Source organism: Callorhinus ursinus, unplaced genomic scaffold, assembly GCF_003265705.2.
Source record: "Callorhinus ursinus isolate GAN/ISIS: 27379988/994484 unplaced genomic scaffold, GSC_fseal_2.0 scaffold9, whole genome shotgun sequence".
Taxonomy (NCBI): domain Eukaryota; kingdom Metazoa; phylum Chordata; class Mammalia; order Carnivora; family Otariidae; genus Callorhinus; species Callorhinus ursinus.
In genome coordinates, this window is record NW_027397071.1 from 62,040,081 (window position 1) to 62,067,455 (window position 27,375).

The 27,375-nt window shown below is 41.0% G+C and overlaps 1 protein-coding gene across 5 annotated transcripts in view; it reads right to left on the reverse strand.

The window, feature by feature from the left end:
* ELAVL4 (ELAV like RNA binding protein 4) overlaps positions 1-27,375 on the reverse strand; it is a 147,887-nt gene that overhangs the window by 36,143 nt on the left and 84,369 nt on the right. For all 5 annotated transcript variants that reach the window (XM_073896777.1, XM_073896775.1, XM_073896776.1 and 2 more), the window contains exon 2: positions 14,881-15,121. In XM_073896777.1, coding sequence (XP_073752878.1) covers positions 14,881-15,109 — 229 coding nt within the window. In that variant the 5' untranslated portion in view covers positions 15,110-15,121. The remainder of the gene's footprint in view (positions 1-14,880; positions 15,122-27,375) is intronic.

Genomic DNA, 27,375 nt, shown 5'->3' on the forward strand with positions numbered 1-27,375 from the left:
AATAAGTTGCTCCAAATGATAGATCTTCGAATCTATATTTCAATAATAAACCCCTTAAATGACAAAATGCAACTAATCTAAACGCTATTTTTCTTCTGTCTGTTCAGGGAAGAAAGGTGATTCATAAGATAAAAAGCTAGTATCAAATACTTAGTTTTAAAAAAAGCTGAAAGGGAAAAAGAGGGAATGTGCCAGGGATAATAGAAACATCAGTGACAACTACTCACTCTCAGCATCTATCACACAAAGAGAAGTGTTCAGACTGGTGACCCTGGGGCAATGCAAGGTTCTTAATCGAAGCAACATTCAATTAAATTATGTGCAGAATATTCTTTCAGACAGGAAAGAATAGTCAAACATTTAAACATATTTTTAACGAGGGTTGAAACAAAAAGAGGAGGATTTTGGCACACTCCCGCTAGCCAGAGAAATCAGAATTCTTAATTCTTGGTTAGCTTGCTCTCAGATAAAACAAAAAGGTCTGGATGTCAGACAGACAAGACTTGCCCCCCCAGAAGGGATGCGCACCCACAGGTGATTCCAGAAACGCAGCCGATGTTAGACAATGGTCTAGCAACAAAGGAAGGAGAGGTAGAAAAAGTTATCAGGTGAGTACTAGTTACATACACTGTAATAGTTATCAGGTAAGTACTAGTTACATACACTGTAATAGTTACCAGGTGAGTACTAGTTACATACACTGTAATAGTTATCAGGTGAGTACTAGTTACATACACTAATAGTTATCAGGTGAGTACTAGTTACATACACTGTAATAGTTATCAGGTGAGTACTAGTTACATACACTGTAATCAGCCTTCAGGCAAAATGAGACTGTCTGTGGGTGAAATGTCTGTGGGTGAAAGGAAGTGCTGTGTTTAACACCAAAGACAAGGGCTTCCAAAACTCCCATCAGACACTGTTTGTATAAAGCATGTGTGGAGGCTCCTGATACCATGTTGGGATTTAGATTAAATGAGATAAAGTATGTGAGAGGGCCTGGCATGAGGCAGACGCTTCATAAATATTAACTGAATATAAATCTATTAAAACTGTCTCTATCCAAAGAAAATTCATGGCTCTCGATGAAGGAGGTGAGATAAATAACTTGTCTGTGCAGAGAGAAGTCAGGATGTCAAATGTGAGCTGGAGAAGGACTTTGAGCATCTTTGTCGGCGTATCATTTCTGAAATGGGCTTGGGGCTCTCTGGCCTTGGACTTACCACTAAGAGCTGTGTGAAATGCAGAGATGAGTACCCCATCCCTATCAACAAGGAGTTCACCGATAGTAAAGTACCAGACAGGAAGCTCATGACCATGTTCAGGTCCAACAAATGTTAAAAGTGAAATTCCCCAGATCCATGAAAAAGAAAAGAAACAAGAAAAGCACATTTCCCCTTTTCCTTACCATTCAGTTTGTGGATAAGAAATAAGACAAAATCAAGAAATAAAAACCAAAACCAAAGAACTCATGCAGAAATGGGTCCATAGAGTAGGAATTAAGGAGGGAAGCCATCTTTGATTTTTTTTTTTAAAGCTAAGGGCTTCTCAGGGAATGGCTATACCGTGCCAGTGTGAGCAGCATCATTACACTGAGTCAAGTACCTGGGAGAGCTGAAAATGAAGGAATGCCTGGGAATGTGTGTGAGAATCACAATATGTAAACACCTTCAATGGCTCAGCTCTTTTGGGCAATGGAAAATGAAATGTCACCCCGACAGAAAACCAAAAGAACTCATGATTTAAATCGTGCCCAGAACATGCTCAGTACTCAGTGACTTTCAACAAAAATGCCTAAAACGTGATGGGGCTGCATTGGTGCTGAAGAGACTGGACCCATCTGGCACCATATCTGGTTTCTCTCAGGAGCTAATAAGACTTTTCTAGGACACCAAGGCCTCCACTTGCACACCCATGTGCAAAAGAGGACCCCACCTCTTTCTTAACAAAAGAAATGAGGTCATCAGGTAGGAACTGTTCCAAACTGCCCCCTTTCCTTCTACCTGCAAACTTTTCCTTAATGGAACTCCACCCCTCCCTCCTGGCTTAGAACAAAAGTCCATAAAATGCTGGAGAATAAAGGTTCCAAGGGGAAGGTTACGAATTATATCATTCCTTTTAAGATTTATAATGCACATTAGTACAGACTCAAGAAGTAGTGATAAAAAGAAACCCCGTTTTAACTTGGTTCACTTCAGTTTCCCCAAACTCATTTGGTCACAAAACCTCTTTTTCAAAAAACATATTACCTATTAAACATCTTTGGGAAGACTTTTAGATGAGATTCCCAAATGACTGTTACTCTTTGAAACAGGACTGAATACTGTCTCAGGATATAATTACCCTGAGCTGCAGGTTCTGGGCCTGTGCTCTGAGCTATAGTTCCTGAGATACTAGAGGGGCCCACAGAAAAAAGGAAATCAAGCCAGAGAGCATTTCTAAGGTCTCTTTTCGCTGTAACAGCCTATGATTCTGTTTCTTAGAAGACATCACACAGACTTGTGTCTGGACATAGAACAGAGATGCATAGTGGGGAGGGGGTCAGACATTTGAAGATGTATTTTCATGTTGGTACAAGTCGTACAGGTCTGATTCCTAGCTCACGATGTGTCAGTGGTCAGCATGCAATCATTCAAGGAGTTTCATGCAGAGAATCAAAGACCCAAGGAAAAAACAAAACATAATTGTATGTGGCTAATGGACCCCCAAGCAGGAGCACACATACGGGTGCACACCTGCACATTATCTATGCTTAACTAACTAAGCACATGACCCTGGGAGCCAATACAGTCCTGCAGATGAAAAAAGAGACAAACATGGGTTCAGTCTTGCTCTGACACTTAGAAGTTGTGTGACCTTGGGGGCGCCTGAGTGGCTCAGTCGGTTAAGCAGCTGCCTTCAGCTCAGGTCATGGGGATCGAGCCCCACATCAGGTTCCCTGCTCAGTAGGGAGCCTGCTTCTCCCTCTTCCTCTGCCCCTCTCCCTGCTTGTGCACACGCTCTCTATCTCTCAAATACATAAAATCTTAAAAAAAAAGAGTTGTGTGACCTTGGACAAGTTACATAAGTTTTCTGAGCCTGTTTCCTCACCTGTAAAATAGGGCTAATTATTATTACACCTCACAGAACTGCTGTAAGAATTATACTACTATACACCAGGTGCTGTTCTGAGTGTTTTGTACATAATGATGCTCACAGTAATCCTATCAATATCCCTATTTTACAAATGAGAAAACAGACACAGAGAGGGTAAGAATCTCCCTTTACACAGCGAGGAACTAGTACGGCTGGTATGCTAACTCAAGCAACCTAGCTCTTCATTACCGGGCTATCCTGCCCAGCACAGTTCCAGATTATAGTAGGTGCATGATATTCCCTGGGAAGACACAGACACACACACAAATACACAAATACCCTACACTTCCTCTTACTCTCTGGGATTTAAAATGTGCTGTTTTTGTCATTAGTTTATTACACGGGCAGTTCAAGTGGGCAGCATGTAGACACCAGCTTCCCAAACACGAGGATCCTATGTAGCTGCTCAAGGAACAGAACGAATTCAGCGCTGAGAAATGTTAGTTCATTCTGAATGATGACTCACAACCACTATTTTCACAAACAGCCTGCTAATTAAACTTTCTTATGAACCCTGCTAACCAATTTTTCCAATGCATGGAGGAAAAATCATTCATTATAGACCGGAATCCAAAATCTAATATTAACAGCACAAGTAGGATCTGTGGCATTGTAATTTGATCAGCTTGAGCATTAATAATAGTTAGACACTGATGTCTGAGAGAGTTAATCAGCTTTTGTTGAGATGCACGTAGATAACTGAACAAAACATCTGGAAAGCAGACTAGAAAGCAAAACTAGCTTATCATAAGGGGTATAGTATTTGCTTTACCCTCATAAGTCCCCTGCTTACAATGTCCTATCTTCTAGGTGACCATAGCAATAGCCTGAATTGGTATAGCACTTTAAAGACTTACCAACACATTAGCAGCTCATCTCATGTTGACACAGTAAGGTGGAAAGAGCCAGTGTCATTATCTCCATTTTATGTGCAACAATCTGAGGCACAGAGTGGTTTGACCCACTGAAAGTCCCATAGCTAGAATGAGAACTGGGTGGATCCTTCCATTTTATCATGTTGACACTCATAAAGGTGGCTTGATTTTAAAAACAATCTTAGAAATCAGCCACACATTTTCAAATATTGAACTAAAGGCTTTCATTTACAGTCTTCCAGAACCACTAAAACTGCTGTTCGTTATTACTGCAGCTATTTCTGAGGTTTGCCGGAAGACACCCTACACAGCCGCATGCCAGACTCAGGATGAAACAGCAAGAATGCGAGGAGCCCTCTCCATGGAGGTCTCTTGCTCCCACTGGCAGCAGCATGTGGCCAGACACACATGGATACACAGACAGTGTGGTCAGTCACTTCAAACAACATGAGCTTTGGTTTCCTCATCTAAAGATCGGGGCTGCTATTACCTCTCAGGGTTGTGGTCAGGATTAAATGAGCTAACAAACATAAAGCAACTGGCATCCAGCGGTGCTTAATAAATGTGAGGTCCCATTCCACTCTTTTGCCATCTCATACAGCATCTCCTACTTCCTCCTTGGAATCATATAACTGAGGACTGAGCCTGAAACAGATAGATATCTACTTTTCCTTCCCTCTCTTTTTCTCCATCTGTTGGCCCAGGGGCAGGACACTTGGTGAGAAGAGGGAAGGACTCGTGAGACCCAAGGGGCCCTTCCCATTTATAGGCTGCTTCGGTTTACGAGTGCCTCCACCTGTGTCAGCTGGTTTGAACGCCAAGTACCAAGCAAAGAAGGTAAGGTAAGGATCTGTCTTCTTACTGTGTGCCGAGAAAATGGAGGTCCATAGAGACAGAAGGATGAACGCCAGGCCAGGCACATACCTATTCAGCATGCACGTGAGGGGGCCTGGGGGATGGTGCAGGACTTCTTTCACTGATGTTTGTCTCACAACTGTGTCTGGTATTTCTCACAAGGAAGCATTTGGGGTGTGTGTGTGTGTGTGTGTGTGTGCACATGTATGTTGGGGAGTGTGGTGCACTGGGGTAGTGCTCGCTTTCTTTTAGTTAGAGTGTGGTCTGTCTCATTGGGAAGGCTCCCCTGACTCGCAAGGGGCACTGGGAAGAGGAAAGGTGTCTGAGGACTAGTTCCAGTTTGTGGGATCAGGACCGGGAAGTGAGAGTAACATTTGATTTTCCTGTTTGCTGCCCAGCTCAGAGTCTGGGGCAATGGGGAACCTGCCAGAACTCACTGTAGGAACCCTTACCAGGGAGATGGAAGCAGAGGACTGAAGTGCCTATGTGTCCAGCCTCAGGGTTTGACACGACAGACAAGACTGAAGAAACCCAGAAGCTGGTAAAACCTCAGTTCACGGCAGCAAGAACGGAAGCCCAATTCAGAACACCCGCTTTGGCACATTATTTACAAAAACTGGTACTCCACTCAGGCAGCTTCTCTCTGTCACTGCCTGCCCTCACCAGAAAAAAAAACATGTCACTCAATCCAACATGGGTTCAAGCAGAAAGATGAGGAAGGGAAAACTCTATGTATGTGATTTCAGGCTTCATATCCCTCTCTGTAGTATATATAGCTGGCAAGTGTCTCCACAGAAGTCTGTGGGCTCATGTGGGTGTGGGGGACAGGGGGCAGGGCTGTGATCCTGCTTACCACTTGACAATGGGATCAAGGTTGTCACCATCTATTTTTCCTTGATGTAAAGAAAACTTGGGCTAGGTGGTGTTTTACTTCTCGGAAAAGTCCCCTAGCCACATTTAATTTAATTTTCCTTCTGGTTCTCCTTTTACCATTCATTCTACACACATTTCGCTCTACCTTGCTTTTTTAAAAAATCCATAGCTATTTTAATTCTAGCTCTTTTCCATATTATCTTATAAAGCCAATTGAAATCCTTTTTCAATCAAATGGCATGTAAGTAAATAAAAAGGCAAAAAGAGGAGACAGGACAGGCAACAAGCAAAGAAAAGAAAAAAGAGAAGAAAGAGCAAGGAAAATAAGAAGCCAAGTGCTCTTGATTCAAGTCTTCCTTGGGCTGCACTGGCCTCATTTGTAAAGTGAGTATAGACATTGTCCATATTGGCTATTTCAAAAGGGTCAGATAAGGAACTAAAAGTAAAAAACCTTTGAAAACAAACACAAATGGCAAATATTGGGGATTATTAAGTATACATTTTATTCCATACCACCAATAAAATGATTTAATCTGATCCAAGATGTTTGTGATGAGAAATTCCATTAGCAGCTTTAGGAATTAGAGTAATTACCCTAACTAGCTGTATCCACGTAATGGTAATGGGACCTCGCAGATCACCAGACATCCAACTATAAAACAAGGGCCAAGCAGAAAGCCAAACTTAGAAGTCAGCAAGAAACTGAAGGAGGTGGAAAGAGGGTCACTGAGAGAACATGTACCTGACCTGAGCAGGATAAACAATGATTCTCAAATCATAGACACCACGGGGAGTCTGCAAATTGTCCACCTCCTTCTGTGTTAGGTCGGGTTATTTATTAGTAAAGTAGAAAAACACAGACTTTGGAGTCTGACAAACTTGGGTTCAAATCTCAGCCCCACCACTTATTAGCTGTGACCTTGGATAACTTACTTAACCTTTCTGAGCTTCATTTATTTCATCCACACAAAGGGGGCACTAACATTTACCCACAGAATAGTCCTGGCTGTTCCATTCACTATCCCTTGAAGAGGTCTCTGAAACTTGTCTCAGCTGCTTCCTCTTCATGGACGCGTCTCCCACAACCTGTTTTCTACCGAGATCAAGGCTCACTCCTATTTGACACTTGTTCCAAGATCCCCAGCCCACTGTCCTCTGTTTCTCCTCTGAACACCTATAGCTGATGTCTTCATATTCATTCAGCAGAGGCAGAGTGATAAGGTAACAGAAAGACCATAGACTTTGCAGTCAGGCAGCTAACCCCACTCTCCAGCTAACTGATTCTAAGTCGTGGCTTCCTTGTCTATAAAATGGGGATAATACCACTGATCATACATAACTGACATAAAGCTTCAATGAGATAATATAGAATAATATGCCTAACCCTGTAGCTGACACATAGCAGGCATTCCATCAAAACACCAACTTCACTGTATTGTTATGAGTCTTTCTGTGCTAATGAAATTAATAGTCAGGGTCAGGAAGGGTGAGTTTGTACCTTGGTGAAAAACAAAACAAAACAAAACCTTCAACAAGACAGCAAAGGTAGATGTGTAGTGATGTGCATCCCAGCCCCCTCCAGACCTGCAGGTTGTTGCAGGGCTCTGAGATTTGTCCTGGCTTCCATCACTGCCCTGCTAGCAGCCACATGTGGGCACAAACTATGTTTTATCCTCTCCAGCTTCCTCACCGACCCTGATACAGAATTTAAGAGAAGAGAGGGAAAGGGAATAACATTTATTTGGTCTGAGAGCAGAGACACTAAATAAATACTGTTGGCTGACTGAAAGTGTTTTACAAATGTAAAAGCCTTATACAAATATATGGTCTCTATCTGAATTTTATCTTCTCTCCAAACTAGAAATATCTTCTCCCATCAAAGCTCAATTTGGTGACTGTAGAAAAAATAAAAAGGCAACTTAAAGATCTTTAGTTCTTACAAGGAATAAAGACAGATACAGAGTTCATCAGTTAAGAGCAGTAAGGGAGATGTGGAATGGGGTGGGGGAGGCAGACTGAAAAGAGAAATCACCCTGCCACACCTCCCAGAAGACAAGAAAAAAAATGAATTTCCCATTAACACATTTCAGAAAGCACTTTCCTCCTACCCTGAAGCTGATGAATTACATTTTTTAGATAATGTGTGGAAATTTCAGCTTGACATTACCTTCTTCCTTGGTTCCTAGTCTCAATCAACCAGGTCACACAGAGAAGCGGGGACGGATTGAAGGAGGGAGTGTGTGTGGGGTGTGTGTATGTATGTCCTGGGGGAAGGATGGGAGGCTGGGTGAACGGGGAATTGGTCCTATGAACCAAACAGTCAGCTAAAGTACAGAAGTAGAAAATCCTTAAAATACCCAGGCCTGATTCAAATCCTAGGTAAAAATCCTTTGAGACATCTCTCCTGGGATGTGAGAATACTTTCCTACGGTTATCTGAGTTTGGAAGCAGGGCAGAACCATCCGATATGGAAGGGAAGATGAAGGCAGAGAGCCAGCGGGCAAAAGGAAACCATACCTGGTCTGTAATCCTGACTACTGCCATCCTGGGAAAAGAATTATGTTGAAAGAAGCAGAATGTAGCTGTACAAATTCTAAACCTCACAGCTCCACTCAGTTGCCAACTTATACTAATTAGAAAGGATGGGAGGTCTCTGATTGCCCCTGACGGGTGTGTAAGAGGCACAATAATTACATAGTTTACTGTCTGCGCTTAACATTCTGACATTTTCCAAGTTCCCCTTAATAAGGGAGACCCCTATTCTCCCACTGTGTAACCCCACTAGGCTGCCAAAACTTCTCCATAACTAAGTATTTTCCATTCACCCCAACAATAATTCATTTCCTTCCCCAAGTCAACGAATCAGAATTCTTTCATTCTTCTTTGTGGAATACATATAAGATGACTGCAGGGAGGTGATAAATAAAATGACAGATGCAAATCTGCCCGATTTTCCTCTGAAATCAAGAGACACATTGCACCGTACCAAGCACATTTTCAAAGTCAGCAACAAAATGTGCTGATAAATGCTACTATTTCCTCTACCCTTCCCATCACTAATGGATATCCCTCTGATGTGCATGTAGAAAAGTTCATTTACTAATCAATATCTTGGGATTTTCTTGGATTATGCATAACTGAGGCTGGGTTTTAACTATGCTTAACTTTAAGGTAGCATCCATTTTAATACAGTGCTTGCAAAACAAAGAAAAGGCGAACACAGTGAAGAGTATTTTGTGAAGAAACAAAATCTGAAGTTAAAAACCACTCTAAGTCTGTTCTTCCTCATTCAGGTAAGCAGTGACCTGCTTAATTAAAAAACCACTGGTACTTATTATTTTTTTAATGCATTGTATACTCTTTATCAAAACAAAAGATTTTGAACTCTAATTCTGTTTTCCCTCAACTAAAAGTTTTCATTCCCTAGCTAACAAAAGCTGAGTTGGTTTGTAAAGGGGAGAAGTCAGTTGAGTATTTTTAGAGAAACTGCCAAAGATAAACTATAAAGTAGACAACTCACAATTAGTCAGACAGTCCTGGGTTCAAGTCCCAGCTCCCCTACTTGGAAGCTAAGTCACCTTGGACTAATTACTCAATCATTCCTAAATCCAAGTTTCTTCATCTGTAAAATAACCGTCTTGAGGATTACATGAAATTCCATCCACTGATCTCAGCACAATGCTCAGCACATAGTAAGTGCACAATAAACACTGTTTATCATTATGAGTCTCCAAGAAATCCCAATTTACTATTTAAATGAGCTACTATGTTCAAAGCATCTAATATAGTGCCCAGAATATACATAAGGCATACACAAACATACAAAAGCTGCTGCTATTATTTTTTTTTGTCTTTGCTAAGTGATGTAAGAAAATATGCCAATAACTCACCTTAGGGCTGAATTCACATTTTAGGAGTGAATTAAAAGCACTTTCATATTTTAGAATTTTTCAGGGTCTTTTATTGTTTTATAAAGTTACCTCAGAAGTAAAATTCAGTCACATTCCCATAGTGCCCTATAAGTCCAGTTCCTTGAAAGTATATGAGGTAACCCAAAGCAATCCACAGCCCTCACTCTCCTTTCTGTCTTCACCCCAAGAGACTATTCCATGGAATGCCTCCTGGCCTTGGTGCCCTAACACACCTTCCCACCCCCCACTGCCATAGTCCATGTCCTGCATGTCACCTACTGAGAGGGACACATGGGATTAGTAGCATTTTCACAAATCCGAGAAAGAACAGAAGTTACCCAGTGTCACCAAATCAAAACTGAGTTCGTTCCTTTAATTAGAGATGTGATTCCAGATACAAAAGTGGTGGCAAAGCATTATTCACCCTGATGTCCACAGTACTGAAGGGTATTTTTTGCCTTGTTCTGCCTTTTCCACTGAATGATAACATTAATTAAGCCAAAGACATGTGTTAGAAAGAATAAAAATGAAAGAATGAGCTAGAGGTGAGGTTTAGGAAATGCTATCTTTGCCTGTTGGGGTGCAACTCTAACTGGCTTCATTCTTTGCTATGTTTAACTTCATCTGGCAATGTTGCTTCATCTTAGATCGCTGTTGCCAAAGAGGCATGTCCCAGCTCTACTTCCTGTGTCCAAAACACGAAAGAATAAAAAAGTCTTTTGTTCTTAGACTGGAATTTTAGCTCTATACTTTTGCTTTCCTTCCCTCTACCTAAATCCTAACCCTATCTTTCAAACCTCTCCCAGCAGCTCCAGCTAACACAGACCTCACCCTTTATCAACCATCTATAGTCCTTACAGTCTGCTCCATACCTGGGTCACTCCATATATTCAGCTTTATCATAGATAACGTTCAGTTTGGACCACTCTGTCCTTAAAACCCTCCCTTCAGAGCTCTTACCTGCCTGAAATGGATAAAAAAATTATACTGCATGGGCACATGAAGAGTAACATCAAGTAAAAATATAATTCTTCTTGATCGCTACGATGCAAATAATCACACAATCTAGATAGGCAGATCAAACTGTTTGTTGTACACTGATTTATTTCTGGGGATTTTTTTTTTGGTTATTTTTTTCCTCCTTTCTCTATTCCTTTTAGAGAGGGGTGATGACAAGACAGACAATTATTAAAACGTAATTTAGCATTCCAGCTCTGCTGGCTTTAAGGCATTCCCTGAGCCGCCTAACGGTATTCTGCCTAAGCCATGTTTCCTCCCCTAAAATACTGAGCATCTGTAATGCAATCTCAAAGCCTGAAAAAACAAAAAGGCAACAAAATTAAAAATTAGAAATTAATTCAATTCTCTGCAGTTCGTGGGAATAACAGAATTTCTACCAGGGGTTTGATATTTTCTTGCCTGAGTTTCTAGGTTGCACAAAAGCTCACGGGCCACATACCACTTCCCTCTCTCTCCAGCAGCAGGACCTGCAGGTGGATGCAGGAGAAAAAGGAAGAACATGGCTTCCAGGGCCATCACGTGTCCACGGCTGCACACAAAAGCAACTTGGGAGACATGTTTTCTCTCCCTGGTACCTAGATTATCCTGTTAAGTGTCCTTTCCCAACTGGAAAAAGAAAATCTAATATCTCTGAGAAGATAAGTAACAGAGATGTCCAAAAGCACTGTAACAGAATCTTAAACCTGGCACTTTCAGTAAATTTGGTTCTACTCTGAAGGCTGAGTTGTATCCCCAGAGGATGATAAATATTGTTATCATTGCCTCGTGTTATACACAGGAGTCTAGTTGAAAGCCGTGGTGCATTAGGTAGACTCTCCAGAGGATGGCCGGCAACTGCTACGGAGACGCTCACAATGTTTCATTGGGTTATGGGGTGAGGGTTAGGCAGGGGTCTTCACTCAACACCGGCAGGGGTGCCCTGCCCGTACTTCCCCATAAGATCATGCTTTTGCAATCTGGGGGTGAACCCCAGCTCTACCACCTGGTAATACCTGTGCTGCCGGGAGAAGTTACTTGACCTCACAAAGTTTCAGTGTCCTCATCTAAGAAAATGAAGGCTTGGAGATGCTTGGGTGGCTCAGTCATTAAGTGCCTGCCTTCGGTTCAGGTCATGATCCCAGGGTCCTGGGATCGAACCCCACATCGGGCTCCCTGCTCCGCAGGAAGCCTGCTTCTCTCTCTCCCACTCCCCCTGCTTGTGTTCCTGCTCTCGCTGTGTCTCTGTCAAATAAATAAATAAAATCTTAAAAAAAAAAAAAAGAAAATGGAAGCTGTTCTCAGTGTTAAATCAAATAAGATATGTTCAGTGCTTAGCAAGTACCTAGTATAGAGTAAGTACTTGATAAATGATAGCAATTATATCCTCAGCACCAAACATTTAAGTCCATGCCCAAATTCCCTCTATGTGTTCTCAAATGGAGTGTTCATCAACAGCCCACAGCCAGGAGGGAACCCAGCCTACACGCAACACCATCAACAAGGAGTCTCTCTCTCCTTCTCTTCCTCTCAGGGTCTCTCTTAATTTGATAAGCCGGAACCTTCTAAGGGAATCCATTCTCTTAGGGAGTGGTTTGGGCTGGAAAATCTTAATCTTGAATTCTTATCTCTTCGCCACTTCCCACCCCCCAATCCTCCCACTAGATATTTAGAACTCCTTGTAAACTTCACAGGATCGAGATGTATTGAGATCTGTAGGAGGTGTTGGAGGAAAAGGGGGGACTGGGATGTTAAAAATCAGGGCAACAAAAATACCTATGATGTCATTCACCCTGACTTCTGAACCACGAGCAGCAGCCTTTCAACTGGGCTGGTGTTACATTTCACCTCTCCCAGCCTGTGTTATCACTTACCGCCAAATGGAGGCCTCAGAGGGTCTTCCATTAGAGCGATCCTCACTCCTTCCCCACCTCCCCACAGCCTTATCTCTCCCTCCTTCTCTGACTTTTAGCGTAGTCAATTAAACCTGAACAACTGGTGGATGGAGGAAATATGCTGCATCTATGGAATGGTACAGCAGGGACCAGTTTCACTGTTAATTTAAAATGCTAGAATTAATTAGGTAGTGTAAATGAAGAATTTAATAAGCGCTCTTTACAACCACAAGTTCTACTTTTATTAAACACTGCTACCAAATGAGGGCAAATATCCCTGGTCTCTCTATATTTCTTTGCCTCATTCCCATAAGTTCTCTGCAAATAAAAATTTTTTTTTGCCTGGAATTTAACAAATGCATAATTATAAATTTATGCCTGAATTATATTTCTGCTTTCAACCCATAAGCTTCTTCTTTAAGCTCAGATGCTACTGTATGTCTCTGCTTGTGCTGGAGAGGGTGCTAAACAAACCAAAGTTGACAATTTTGGTTTTGTATACCAAATTAAAGGCTGTCTTCGAAGCTGTCACTCCTATTCAAATCCACTCGGTGAACTACCAAATTAGCATTCTTTCAGTAAAGGAATCTGCTTGTTTAAACATGTGTCTTTAGAAAACAAGGAACAACACCATGAATCAGTACTTTTCAAAAATCTCACTACAGTTCTAAGGGAATTCTTTTGAAAAGGTGATTAATAATATTCACTAATATAGCTGGCAGAGTCCCTATTTAGAAGGTAAGGATCCACCAAAAATACATTTTCTATACAGGAGTGGGAGGAAGAATCATATGGTTAACTGGTTTTAATTTTGTTTGAATTATCATCCTATTATATAAAGATTATTCAGAAATCTAAACATTGGCTTCCTGAGAGTGCAGGCAATTCTGTTAAAGGATGGATGATCCAGCGCCCTCAGATAAGATCATCAAAGTCCTGGCCCCATTTGGGGACCTTGATAAAATTTCTCTGTCCAGCCGTGCTCCTTGTAACACACTACCTGTATCTGTAATAATAACATCTCCCATGTACTGAGAGACCACTAGGTGCTAGGCACTATGCTAGGCATTATGCTAGGCAGTACTGTACATATATCCAGGCTCTCATTTCATCCTCCCAGTAAGCCCTTTGAGATAAATATTCTTTTCCAACTTTATAGGTGAGGAAATTATGTTTGGAGGGTTGACTTTTTATTTTCAACCGTCATTTTAGTTTTATGATTTTGCAAAGTGTTTAATTTATATGGGAGACAGATTTACACGTGAGGTGGAAGAACTGGAGAACACATACAGCGACATGCATACAGGTACACTGGATTCCCCTACTGAAAATCAAGATGATGGATCTTCCTATTTTAATGATAGGGTTTCCTTTTCTAATATAGACCAGTTGCTTGTCTCTTAAACTTCCCAGCAAAAGGGAAACAAAAGTCAATCCTGAAAAAATGCCAGATACTCAGCTGAGTACGCATGATTTCAGGAGCCGAGGGCCGCAGCACAGCCAGCAGCTGCCTTGCCATCGTGAGGTAGCCCAGCCGTTTTCTGAGGAAATATGCTCACTTCCAAAAAGATTGCAGGGAAACTTTACCCCAGAGAATTAGAGTGTCTGGCAAACGTTAGGTCCTCAACAAATGGTTGTCGATTCGGAAAAAATTAGAAGCTAAAAATTTCAAGTGTTGAAGTTGTTTGGGTATTGATTTACTCTCAAGTAAAACATCTCTGGCTTCTCAAAAAGTATCTTCAAAAACAAAATAAAACGAAATGAAGTAAAATACCTCAACTGCAGATCCTCATTAAACTTCTCCTTTCTACTGCGGCGTAGTTTTATTCCAGAAGAATATGCTATCCTTAGAGCCTATTTCTCCCCAGGGACAATGGGCAGTTGGGAACACCTTCCAAAGTCCACAATGGCCCCCCTTGAAACCACTATCTCAGACACATGGAAGAACACTGGACACACGCAAACCAAATGCTTGAGAAGAAAGGAAGAGATAAAAACTAGTGTGGAGTACAGACAGGGAGGGCAGAGGGCAAAACGGAGAACTATAGAACAAAGGGCAGGGGTGGCTGATGGAGAATAAAAGGGGATCCAACTGAAGGGTTATTTCACAAAAAGTAAAGCCCAAGGAAGCTCCAACATCCTCATCTGCTTCCCAGTCCTCCCAATCTGCAATGTGGTTTTATGTAGAGTACACACATGGGTGCCATCCTCAAATGCAGGATACACACTGCAGACACTCAGATGCATTCACTGTCTGTGTGCATTTCTGCTAAGGTCTGTACATCTAATGGAACAAGGTAGCTGCTAATCCTAAGCCTAGAATATTGAAGAAGAGCATACCTGTAATTTTGTCTCTCACGAGTTTGCAGGATTCTATTTCACCAATGCTCCCAAAGAGACTCCTGAATTCCTCCTGGGTCATGTTCTGGGGTAAATAGTTGACTATGAGGTTGGTTTTGCTGTCATCTGTGGCTGCCCCTGTCTGCATGGGAGAAGGACAGTTTCTATTGTTGCTGGAGGGTCCATTGCTTGTATTGGATGTCGGGCCATTTGACACCTGTGGCTCCATGGTGCTAATTATCTAAATAAAAATAAAAATAATAAAATAAGCCTCCTGAAATCTTAAAGACACAAGTAAAGTCTTTTTCAAGATTTTGTTTTATTTTATGTTTTGAAAAGAAAGAGAACAAGATAAAGCAAGATGGAGCAAAAGAGACTGGGTTGTGAACACCGCCAATTTAGAAGCATGTTTTTCACCAAAATGTTAAACTCCCCTCGCTATTTTTAGGCCAGCCCATAGATTTTGAACACAGACTAGAATGCAGTGAGAACTCTCCCATTATTTTGTTAATGAAAAGCTAATTCCTGTTTTCATTACACAATCACTCTCAGAAATGTATACTTAAGCCACACCAAATTATAATTAAAATGTAAAGTAATAATCATGATTAAAATTATAGTTCCATTAAAGCTGAAAAACTAAATATAGAGGGTTATGCTCACAAGATCAAATACAGTACCTGTTTATTAACTATCTCACAAAGTAAAATGACATTAAATTAAGTGGGGCCGTTCCATATGGGAAGGGTTTAGATTTTCACTGATGCTTAAGCACTGATCAAACTTCAGATTTCATAAGCACATGTTGGGGAGCTACGAAGTCATCTAATGGTTTTTCTCCCTCGCCGCTCAGTGACTGTTTCTCCTGGACCTCTAATAAAAGAAAAAACATAAAGGAAGAGCTCTCTCTAGGCCTCTACCTTAGGTCCAGCACAGCCCGAGGCTATCCTCTCACACTATACTCAAAAAGTAAACAGTTTAAATTTAAATTAAATTTGGATTCAAATAGTTAATTAAACAAAGATTTCCACAAATGTGTGAATTGTTCCGGGCAGCATGCATGGGGAAAAAAGAGATGAATAAATCTCAGTCTCTACCCTCAAGGAGCTTAGAGTTTACTGAGGACACAGACTGGCAAATGGCTCCCAGGAGGACAGTGGGCATACAGTAGGGGAGGAATTAGCCCTTCTTCACAGGATGGGATTCAGGGAAAGTACTGAGAAGATGAAGCTGGAATACGTTCTACATGGAAAATGGATGTAAGCTCATGGAGCCTGGTTATGAAGAGGTCCTGTGTAGCATGACAAACACAGAGAATCACAAAACTGCAGAGCCAGAAGGCACTTAAGGAAATAAAATCTAGTTCAAAACTCTCATGTTTGAGATGAATTCCAGAAACATCCAGTGAATTCTGTCATCAATGGGAAACTGGAGCAGAGTCTGGGCCTGCACCCAGGTTTCCTGGCCCCAGATGGAGCCCACTTTTCTGCTCTATCCCATCACCATCTCTTACTTGTCCTTCATGATAGGACTTCCATCGCCTCTGACCTTGATCAATTCTTTGGAAATGGAATCATGCTCTGCCATTCACCAGCTGTGTGACCTTGGGGAACGGAAAGAAACTCTAGAAGCCTTAATTTTTCTTATTTGAAAAATGGGAACAATGCCACCTGCCTTGCAAGGTGGTGACATGAGGTATAGAAAACACCTGAATAGTGGTGGGAATGTAATTCACCATCATTGATATTTATTAAAGCCACTCTACCAATCCTCTGACGTGACTTCTCACTGAGTCCTCACAAGAAGGCAATATTCTCTACATCTCATAGACGTGGAAAGCAAGGTTTAGCAGACATCTGATAACTAGCAGCTTCCATTATTACCACCATTTGGCTGCTGAGAGAATTTTGGGGGGATAAGCACTTTCATATACATGTAGTAAAGCATGCAAACCTTACAAAGAGAACACAATTCACACCTGAGTAATCACCTTTCAGATCGTGATACAGAACATGACTAGCTTCCCAAAAGCCTTTCTTGTGCCCCTGCACACCACTCCCCAAAGGTAACTGACTTCTATTCCATAGATTAGTTTTATCTGCTTTTGAACTTTATATACATGGAATCACACAATATGTACTCTTTTATGTCTTTTCACACATTGTGTCTGGGTGTCATCCATGTCGTTAGATATAGTGGTAGGTTTTACTTGACTGCTGTAGAGAATTCCATTGTGAAATCATGAAAATATCACATTTTATTTACCTCTTCTGTTGGTAAACATTTCGGTTGTTTCTAGTTTTTAACTATTATAGATAATGCTGCTCTGAGCATTATGCACATGTCTCATGGTTTACATACACACACATTTCTGTTGGGAATATTCCTGGGAGTCTATTTTGGGGTCAGAGTATATGCATGTTCTGTGTAGTAGACACTGTCAGTATTTTTTATTTATTTATTTTTTAAGATTTTATTTATTTATTTGACAGAGAGAGACACAGCGAGAGAGGGAACACAAGCAGGGGGAGTGGGAAAGGGAGAAGCAGGCTTCCAGCCGAGCAGGGAGCCCGATGAGGGCCTCCATCCCAGGACCCTGGGATCATGACCTGAGCCGAAGGCAGACGCTTAACGACTGAGCCACCCAGGTGCCCCTGTCAGTATCTTTTTAAAATGGTGGTACCAACTTACACTCCCACCAGCTGAGTATCAAAGTCTCAGTTGCTGTACATCCTCATCAATACTCAGAGAATTTTTGGTTTTGTTTTGGTTTGGGTTTTTTTTTGCTTATTTTACACTGAAGCGTAAGTGATAAAGTAAAAAAGGAGTAAGTTCTTAGTCAAGGCAATAGCTGACTTAAGACTGTAGTTCTACCACTTATTAGCTATGTGATCTCAAGCAGGTCACTTCAATACTCAGCCTCAGTTTCCTCTTTGTGAACTGGAATAAAGCCTCACATGCAGGTTTATCTTCAGAATGAATGCCTGGAGGCATTACGACTATTATTCTTCATCATGCCCTACGTAGGTGTTACTTTGATTGTTTTCTTTTCTGAATGATCACAAATGGGAAATGAAACCAAAAGGAAAAAAAAAAGAAGTCTCAAGAGGAGTCAGGGAATAAGGCAGACTGAGGAAGGCGAGGAGCTTCTAAGATTCTTTACCATCATGTAAGTAACTTAAGTGGCTCCGCTTACCACATTATCAGAACTTCTTAGATTCAGGTCAACTCTGAGATTCTGGAAGGCTGGTCCAGAAAGCAAGGAGAAAACAAAGGGTTTCTGAGAAGAATCTTAAATCAAGCTCTTCTCAGCACTGATAGAAGCTGTACCCAAACAAAGCCTATTCAGCTGCTCTGTCCAGGAAAACATGAGGGAGATGTGCCCAAGGGAGGCACATGCTAATGGAGATGATGTCGTAGAGCATCATCACACCTCCTGGCTGGGAGGCAGGTTTCTACTCTGCCCAACTGTTGGGCATCCTGGGTGCGAGCAGTGTCTCCATTTGCTGTGTTGTCTCGCTGCTTCACTAAGTCAGGTGTCCAGGCAACAAACCCAAGGAGCACTGCCAACTTGATAAGGCACTTAAAAACAATTTATCCAGTTCAGGAGGCTGGGTTGGCAGAACCACAGGGCTACCCAACTGCTACCTTTTGACTTACTGGCAGACAAGCCAGTCCCACAATCTCAAGAACACATTCCCTGCTCTCCATCCTTCTTAAGGCTGCCCCACAAACACCTAGAAAATATCCTGCACTGAGGCAGCTTTTGGGACATTAATGATGGAGTATGAAGAAGAATGTAAATCATACCAAAGCATGCTGAGATTTTATGGGACCACGACTATTAAAGGTCACCCGAGAGCCGGGTTCATCTTTCATTCACCGGACACTCGCCTCACAGACGTGTGTGGTGAAAGCCAGCACTAGTCCATGCGAACATCTCACAGGTCTCCCTGCTCCAGAGAAGCCTAGGAAGTACCAAGTGCGCAGCAAAGTAATTTCAGTTCCCCAACCAGCTTTCTGATCTCCTTACATCTTATGTAGATTTCCTAAATTATCCTGGATGGAGTTGACCCCATCTGTAGGTCAGACAACCCTAATTAGGCCCAAACCTCTGAAAAGGATCCACGAGATGCAGTGTTTGGTACTGAGCTACTTCAACCGACCAAATCTATAAATTAGATCAAGTCATTCTTGGCTTATGGAAATGGAGCACTCTTTGCTCTGCACACACACTACACAGTTCTTGTTTGGTGTATTCAGAAAGAACTGATGAAAATACACACATGCACACAGAGTTTGCTCAACAGAAATGTACTAAAGCTGAGAAACACTTGTAAATGTGTTAATACACATCATGTAATAAGACCCTTCATTGGTCTTAATGATGCATCCCAGGATACAAGACAGGCTTAAAAAAAGAATCACAAATATAAAATGTCAGAATGAAATCTGACACACAAGTGAATCACACAAGTGATATCTAAAGATATCAAACTCAAGAATATGAAACTATAATACTTTAAGGTTACATGATACATCTTAAAGAGAGGTCACCTGTAATCTCAATGTGGGAAACAAACCAGGGGTAAACATGTGTGTTAGCGGGAAGCATATCCTCCAATAAGCACAGAGGCTGGCTCAGCAAGATCAGAACACTTCCTTCTCCAGGCCTTTGATATTCTAACAGCACAATTTTCATTGCAAATAAATATATCAGTTACTCAAGTGTGCCTATGTACTTTCATGAAACCGTCTGTGTGGGTCACATGGCCAACTTTGTAGCTGACCAGGTTCCAAACTCCTGACTTGCCCTCCTTCCCTCTTCTGAATGGCAATTAAGAACAGAATTACAGTGAGCATCCAGGATAGAGCATTGAGGAGGTTCAGTTGACGTCAAACTCTAATGGTTGTACAAAGCACTGCATTAAATCTTTTATGTTTCTGTGATATATTTTAAGAAACATTATACAGGCAGAAAATTTCAGGGATAAACCAATAGAGCAGTGCACAATAACGTAGGCACTCACATCCTGTCATTGTAAATGTCAATGGTTTGAATGACTAATTACTCACACTCAACGCATTAACCTCACCCCTCCCACCATTTTTTTTTTCCAGCAAAATATACAACAAAAGCAAGAGGGAAGGCCTCACACATGCAGCTGCTGGATCACCACTCAGGGTCATATCTTTGTGGAGGGAGGGAAGAAGCAGAGGCTGGGTTCAGCCTCTTTCTCAGGGTGCTCCTGAAAAAACCATCCCTTCATAACATCTCCATCACCACAATCCTGGGTCCTTCCAGATAGTCTTAAATACCTGCTCAATCCCATCTCTTATTATTGTCCACCCAAGGCATCTGCTACACTATTTCCTGGACTTGTCAGATCAAATGCACATTAAAAAAACAAGGTTATTTCCACTCTGGCTAGATCTGGGAATGCTAGATGAACAGAGATAGAGCCCCAGAATGCCAAGCACTGTGTTGGGCCCTAGGGATAACAGAGACAACAAAGACAAAGAGCTGGCCCTTGCTGAACTGAGTTCACAATGTGGATGCATGACAGATATCAGAGAACATTAGGGACCACAGCGCCCAAAGCCATAATTTTAATGATGAGGAATCTAAGGACCAGAAAGGGGAAATGACTTACCCAGGGTGACATGGCTAGTTAGAGGAGGAAATGGGACTTGAGCCCATGTCTACACAAGAGTCCACAAGAGTACAGTGATAGGATACATGTGACAGTGCAGACATGGACATTTAGATGAGGGTTTACTTTTCCTTTTCTGGGAGGAGGCAGTGAGGGGTGGCCGTATCATAAAAATGTACTTGAACAGACATGCAGAGATGGGTCTACCTCCATACCTTACTGAGTCTGGCACTTAATAGTTCACAAAGAATGGTGACCTGAACTCTGAGCTCCACAGCAGAGAGACCACATCTGTTTTGTTTATGATAGCATCTCCTGCAACAGGGCCTGACGATTGGTAGGTTCTGGATAAAGGACTACGGAATGAATGAAAGCCCTTGCATGCTCAGTAGTTCACTAGATCCCTCAAACAACCCTGTAAAGTACAAACCAAAATGGTATGAATGTCATCCCAATTTTACATATAACAAAAAAGGACAGAACACTTACTGAGTACCTATTATATGCCAGGCATACATTTAGATATTATTTCAAATATAGATTTTAAGAGGCATTCATTCAAGACAAGAGGCTGAATCTTTGGCTGACAAGGACCCCTTGGAGAACCTGTTGAATGCCTTTGCCTATTCGCACCAGAAAAATGCACACACACACACATTTTATGTACACTAATGGCAATCCTTCGTCTCCAGATTGAAATCCTCCAGTTGATTCTAAGAGCAATACAAAGTGCAAAACTTCCCTTCCTCCCCAAATCACTCTTTTTATATTATTTCTTGTTCTCAGAATTCATTAATTCATTAACCAAACAAATACTGATTATTGAAGGGTCTACATGTCAGAGCAGAGAGTAAGAATGTCCTATGGCCAGAAGGCCCTTTAAGTGTACTAAGCAAGACCACTTAAAATTCTAAAAATGTACTTAAAGCCTCCTTTAATATTTCTTCCACCAGCTCATGAATTCCTCACAGCTCCCTCTGTCCCCCACTCTTGACAAGGCTTTCATTTGCTCAAATTTGGGGAGAGTCAGGCTAGAGTTAGAGCGCTGGTCTTCCTTCTCACATCTAAGGACTGTCACTGTCCCGGGCACCAGAGAAACACATCAGAGGTCGGCCGGCAGCCCCCTCGCCAATCCTGTCAGCCATACTGTGTGGCCCTGTTCCAATATTTTCCATAAAAATGGCAGTTCAATAATATACTGCACGGTCTTGCATTTACACATCTTAACCTACTTTACACTCTCAGGTTTTACTTTGTGAGACACATATAAGGTTCTGACTTTATGTTACAGGAACCTGTGCCGTTGTAGAACTCACTGCTGACATTCGTCATCCCCAACCCCAGGGCAGGGTCCTTGTACCCCCATCACAGCCATCCTCAACTTCTGGTTTCCTGGCAGAGGGGTGGCCATGATGCTCGATTCAGGCAAAAGGATCAAGAGAAAAGAACCTAAGAAGATCACAGGAATATGATGCTTCTTTCCCAAACACTCTCCCCTCTACCTCCAGCACCCTCTAATTGTCAGCATCCCCAGAAATGAGAAAGAGGTTAATGGAGTGTACTGACTGCAAACATGTCTCAGGTGTGTACATCCAAGACACACACACGTATTTTATTCAATATTTTAATGAGTATTTAAAGGTGTTTTCTTTCACCATGTTGGAAGGACTTTTGGGAAAATTTATGTATAAAGGCTAACCCTTATGTAATAGAACAAGCGCTCCCGAGAGCATGAAGAATAATGTTTACCAAGGGCAGTCACTGAATCGAACCATTAAAGAAATAGATTTAAATTATTCATGAGAACAAAAATAAAAGTCCTAATTCTCTTTGTAGGCATTTCCCACTTAACCCTTATAAAATCCTGACACGCAGTATGTTAGACCCTGGTTGGTGCAGCCCAGACTACTGCATCTCACCCGCCTTTCAAAAGCCTGAAAAACAAATCCCCAAAGTTAGAAAATTACACAGCAGGCTCTGTGTTCCTGAAGACAGATATTATTTTTAGGAATAATTCCTCACTTCTCTTCTTGCTCCTTGAAAGATGCTAAAAATGTCCTTACAACCCCCCAATTTCATATTTTTTAAAAGTTTTGTCCATCAGCTCATAAAATCCATACTCTCCCCTCCTTCTCTTCAAGAGGCTTTAATTCACTCAAGTCCCTTCAGATTAATGTTTTTTTCTAAATGCAATGCTTTCCTGGTTATGTTTCAACTGGGGAGGAGACACGTGTTATTAATGGGGCCCAGGAGCAGGGACTGAGATTGATGATCTGATCACTCTAGGAAAAGGGAACTTGGGAATATACCCAGCACCCCCCCACCACCCTGGCTGCAACCAGATTACAGGTGATGACTCACAAAGGCCCCTGGAGCAGAAGAATCTGGCTGACGACTGCACTCATGTCCCTCAAAACCATTTGTACTAAGTTTCCGTAATTCTGCTGGAAGGTAACTAGAAAACTCTAGAAAAAATATTTAGTTCCAACTGGGGAAAACATGCTGACAGTTTAATAGTACCTTTGGGTAGATGCACAAATAACCTGAAAGACCTATTTACTCTAGGAAGTTACGTGGTAATAAATTCTTGGCATATCCTTAAAACAAGTGTGTTCCATTCAACACAAGTTTATTGAATGCTATTACAGACCAAGGCATTGCTCTAGGAATCCAGAAAACAAAAATAATTTTGTCCCTGCCCTTAGAGGGTTCAAGTTAGGGGGATGGAAGAGGAGGGCAGGTAAACAAATAATTAACTAAAATCAATTGCATATCCCCCTTTCATTAAGCAGTTGCCTCCAGAACTTCTCTAATGACTCCCCCTCCTTACCAAAGAGCACATACATGAAATACACACAGACATGTCCTGATACTGAATGGACATGTCCTGCTTCCAGTCTAAATGCTTATGTCCTAGACTACTGACTTTGTAACAAGGAGGTAAGCTTGAGGCATTACTTCTTTGAAACAGCATCTTCTTCGCTGTAGAGGAATACTGGGCATGCCAAAAGTATTCTCAGTGGGGATCGGGTTTTTAAAAAATCAGCAGCCGCTGGAGAGAACAAGAGGCATTAATACTTAAAATAGCAAGGCCAGCATGGAAATGAAAAGCATAATCAAAATTTAATTTCTCTTAGGCATTATGCTCAAATTCACAGAAATCCGAGTTCTTAATCTTCCTTCCCAGATACATCACACACATTTCCCCTCCTAAAATGAATACTGGCCTCCTTTATATCCTGCAGTGTTTCTTTAGGGCTTCCGTTTGGGCCTAAAATGATTTCCGGTATGCCCATCCTGGGGCAGTCCTTGTCAAACCCCTGGGTATTTTGGTTTTAACAGACTTTTCCAGCAAATTCTCCAGAGCTGAGGGATGGCATGACCATCCAATTCATCAGAAAGATGAGGAGACCCTTCTTTCACCACCCCCCGGGTCCCCAGTTTAGTCCTCTTTTCCAAAATGGCCGATAAAATAAAGATGATCCCAAACTTTTGATAAGATTTCTTTGTTAAAGACATATCTGAAAAGCACAAATGTTTTCATTTCAATATAAATGCAATTTTGTGGCCAAGCTCTTAGGCTTCCTGCAAAAATATTAGAACTAATAAAAAATCAATTGGAAAACAATTTCTTTCCTATCCAACCCTCTAAGCTCCCAAACTCTGAATGTTTAATGTGGACAAAATAACCAAAATGCCTCATGATAAGCTAAGGACACCTGCTGGGGTGGGAACCAGTCGTGATGGGAGATGTGTTACCTGCATCTTCCATACAAAGAACATTAATGAATCATTTGTAAAACTGCCTCCAGACTGATTAAGTTGAGCTTATCTTCTGAAGCATAACCAACAGGCAATGGCACAATTCATGTACACATAAATATTGTGTATTTATAAAATGCCTGGCTCCTGCCTCAGAGTGTGAGCAAACTCACCTAGCTCTAGCTGTACAAAGCAATGGGTTATTCTGTATCTGTATCATGATAAAGATATCATGGGTCACATCTCTAAATTTGTCTTATGCACACTCAGATTAAATTCTTCAGAAATACAAATAAAATATTTTTTATTGTTAAAGTTTATATTTGTTTTCTTAACAAAGCTGGGTGGAGATGGGGAGGATAGTAAAGGGGAGTAGAGGGAGTTAGTGTCTAGAAAAATCTGCACAGGGCAACCTTCTCTTTGTTAAGAACTATATAATGCCACTCTTCTAATTGTGCAATTCAAAGGAGAGAAATTATTTGGGGGCATTTTGAAGCTAAAGATACTGAGTGAAATAAAATGGCTCTCAGTACTTCTATGCTTTGTGTACGTGGCCACGATAAATTAGACCCACGGACAATTCACACTAACCTCATGTTATAGCTACGTGTTCATTACTGAAAAAATCCCGAACATCATTCTGATAGGGCAGTTTTAAATTTGAAAATTACTTTATCACACTTGAAATTTTATTTTTAATTTCTTCCTTCTCTGAATTTTTCTTCTCTTCTTTCTTCCTTTTGTTTCCTTTCTTCTTCTCTTTCTTCTTCTCTTTCTTCTTCTCCTTCTTCTTCTTCCTCTTCTTCCTCTTCTTCCTCTTCTTCTTCTTCTTCTTTAATAAGAAGGATACATTAGAAAAAAGGACTTTTTGATCTAATAGGAGAATGTTATCCCTCAACTACCTCAGTGAGGCATTTGGGACTACTACTCATCCCCGACACCCTCTGGGAAGGCAGATGGGTATGAGTAAAACTGGACTCTATCATATCAGTTTTGGTGAGAATGCAGACCTGGGCTGGGAGAAGTGTATCTTTGAGTTATTTGCGGACACCTTGTTTACAGAGAACATAGAAATTCAAGGTTTGCAACTGGCAAGCTTTAAGGTGCAGTGAAATAGTCTCTCTCATCATCATTGGTAGAAATATAATTTGACACAATCTTTCTGAACCTTATGTTCAGATTCTTGGACCCAAAGATCCATTCTGAAGCTCAGACAAGAATCCAGAATTCTAAAGACCAAAAGTATGCACAATAAGATACATTATTAAAAGTGTATCTAAAAGAGTGAAAACATAGAAACAACCTAAGTGTCCAACAAGGGGGAATGACTAAGTAAGTTATTGTATAGTTTTATGATCCAGTATTTCACAGCTGTTAAAATGATGTGTATAATGGGTTTTATAGCATGAGAAAATGTGTGATAAATGTAGAAAAAAGTGAAGTAAAAAAATGATTATCTTGATTATATAAACATGCACAATGTAGGAGGGAAAAATAAAAAGGCTAACAATAAAGTGTGGGATTATACTTATCTCTATCTTTATTTCCCAAGTTTTTTGTTTTAAAGTGAAAATACAGCACTTTTATAAACTGAAAGGAAGTTATTTTTAAAAATGAAAGAAAGGGGCACCTGGGTGGCTCAGTTGGTTAAGCGGCTGCCTTTGGCTCAGGTCATGATCCCAGGGTCCTGGGATCGAGCCCCGCATCGGGCTCCCTGCTCAGCAGAGAGCCTGCTTCTCCCTTTCCCTCTGCCTGCCGCTCTGCCTACTTGTGCTCTCTATCTCTCTGTCAAATAAATAAATAAAAAATATCTTTAAAAAATAAATAAAATAAAAATGAAAGAAAATGCCAAATCCTTCAAACCATTTGTAGTCACAGTATTAAAAATGATTCCATCTCCTTCCCAGAACCATCCTTCAGGATCTCTCCCTGGCCACACTCTGTTCCTACATTAGAGGACACATAGGAGCCCAAATGAATAAAAATCGCATTTCTTGAAACGGACTGTGATTCGGTCTCTCCTTCACCTAAATCACTGTGTATTAGCAAGGTTACAATCTAAGTCCGCCTTATCGCCTGGCAGCAACCTTCAGGAGGACAGCAAGGAGAGAAGATGATTTATAAGAAAACCGTTCCCTGGATCAGGGAGTGAAAAGTACTGATCCGTTCTAAAAGCTCCTGCTGACAAACTCTGATATTATGAACATTCTGCACTTGGACAAAAGCTCCCACTTTTCTTAATTACATGGTTTGAGCAGGAGCCTGCTTTTAGGATCTGCCCAATCACACAACAGCCATTTATTTTCCCAACTGCAGCTGCCAAAATTTCCCTGATCTCTGTTCTGTGCTCCGTCTTCAAGGACATCTTATGAATGTATGACACTAGCAAGCATCATTCCACGCCATGCTTCTTAAGCTTCTCCCTCTCTCTTTCTTGCCTATGGAGATCTTCCTAATACATATTTATTAAAAATCTCATGAACGAGAAGCAATGTGGAGAGGCAAAAAAAACAAAACAAAACCCAAATACCACCTATCAGGATATTTGTCTACTTTAAGACAAATACTTTGTTATGACAACGAATCACTAACATTCTTTGTCCTCTGTATGATGGGTTTGCTTTAGTTTTATGGACTCTGCATCTTGTAATTCACTGGGTCTCCTCTTTGTAATATTGCTAGGAAAACGAGTGGCAAATCTGTAGCCCTCTGTGTTTAAAGAAAGAGCATAGAATCTCGCTGCAAACTTTTAATTCTTTTTAAACACAAACTTTACCTCTGAATTTATCTTATTTTTTTCTTTTAATTTTCCTGCACCTCAATTTTCTCATTGTTTGTATTTTAAAAAACAAAAATAGATGTATTTTTATGATTTGCCTTATGACAATAGAGAAGTTTGGATTAGAACAAAGAATAAATAAGTTAATAGTTATGTCTTCACAAATAATCTTTTGCGTTTCAAGATAATGCTTTTGAAATCTCACTAATTCATACTAATTGGGCATGAGTAAAATTGGCATTTAAAAAATTCAGAAATGGTAAGACAGAAATGGTAAGGTTTCAAAATTATTACCTTTAT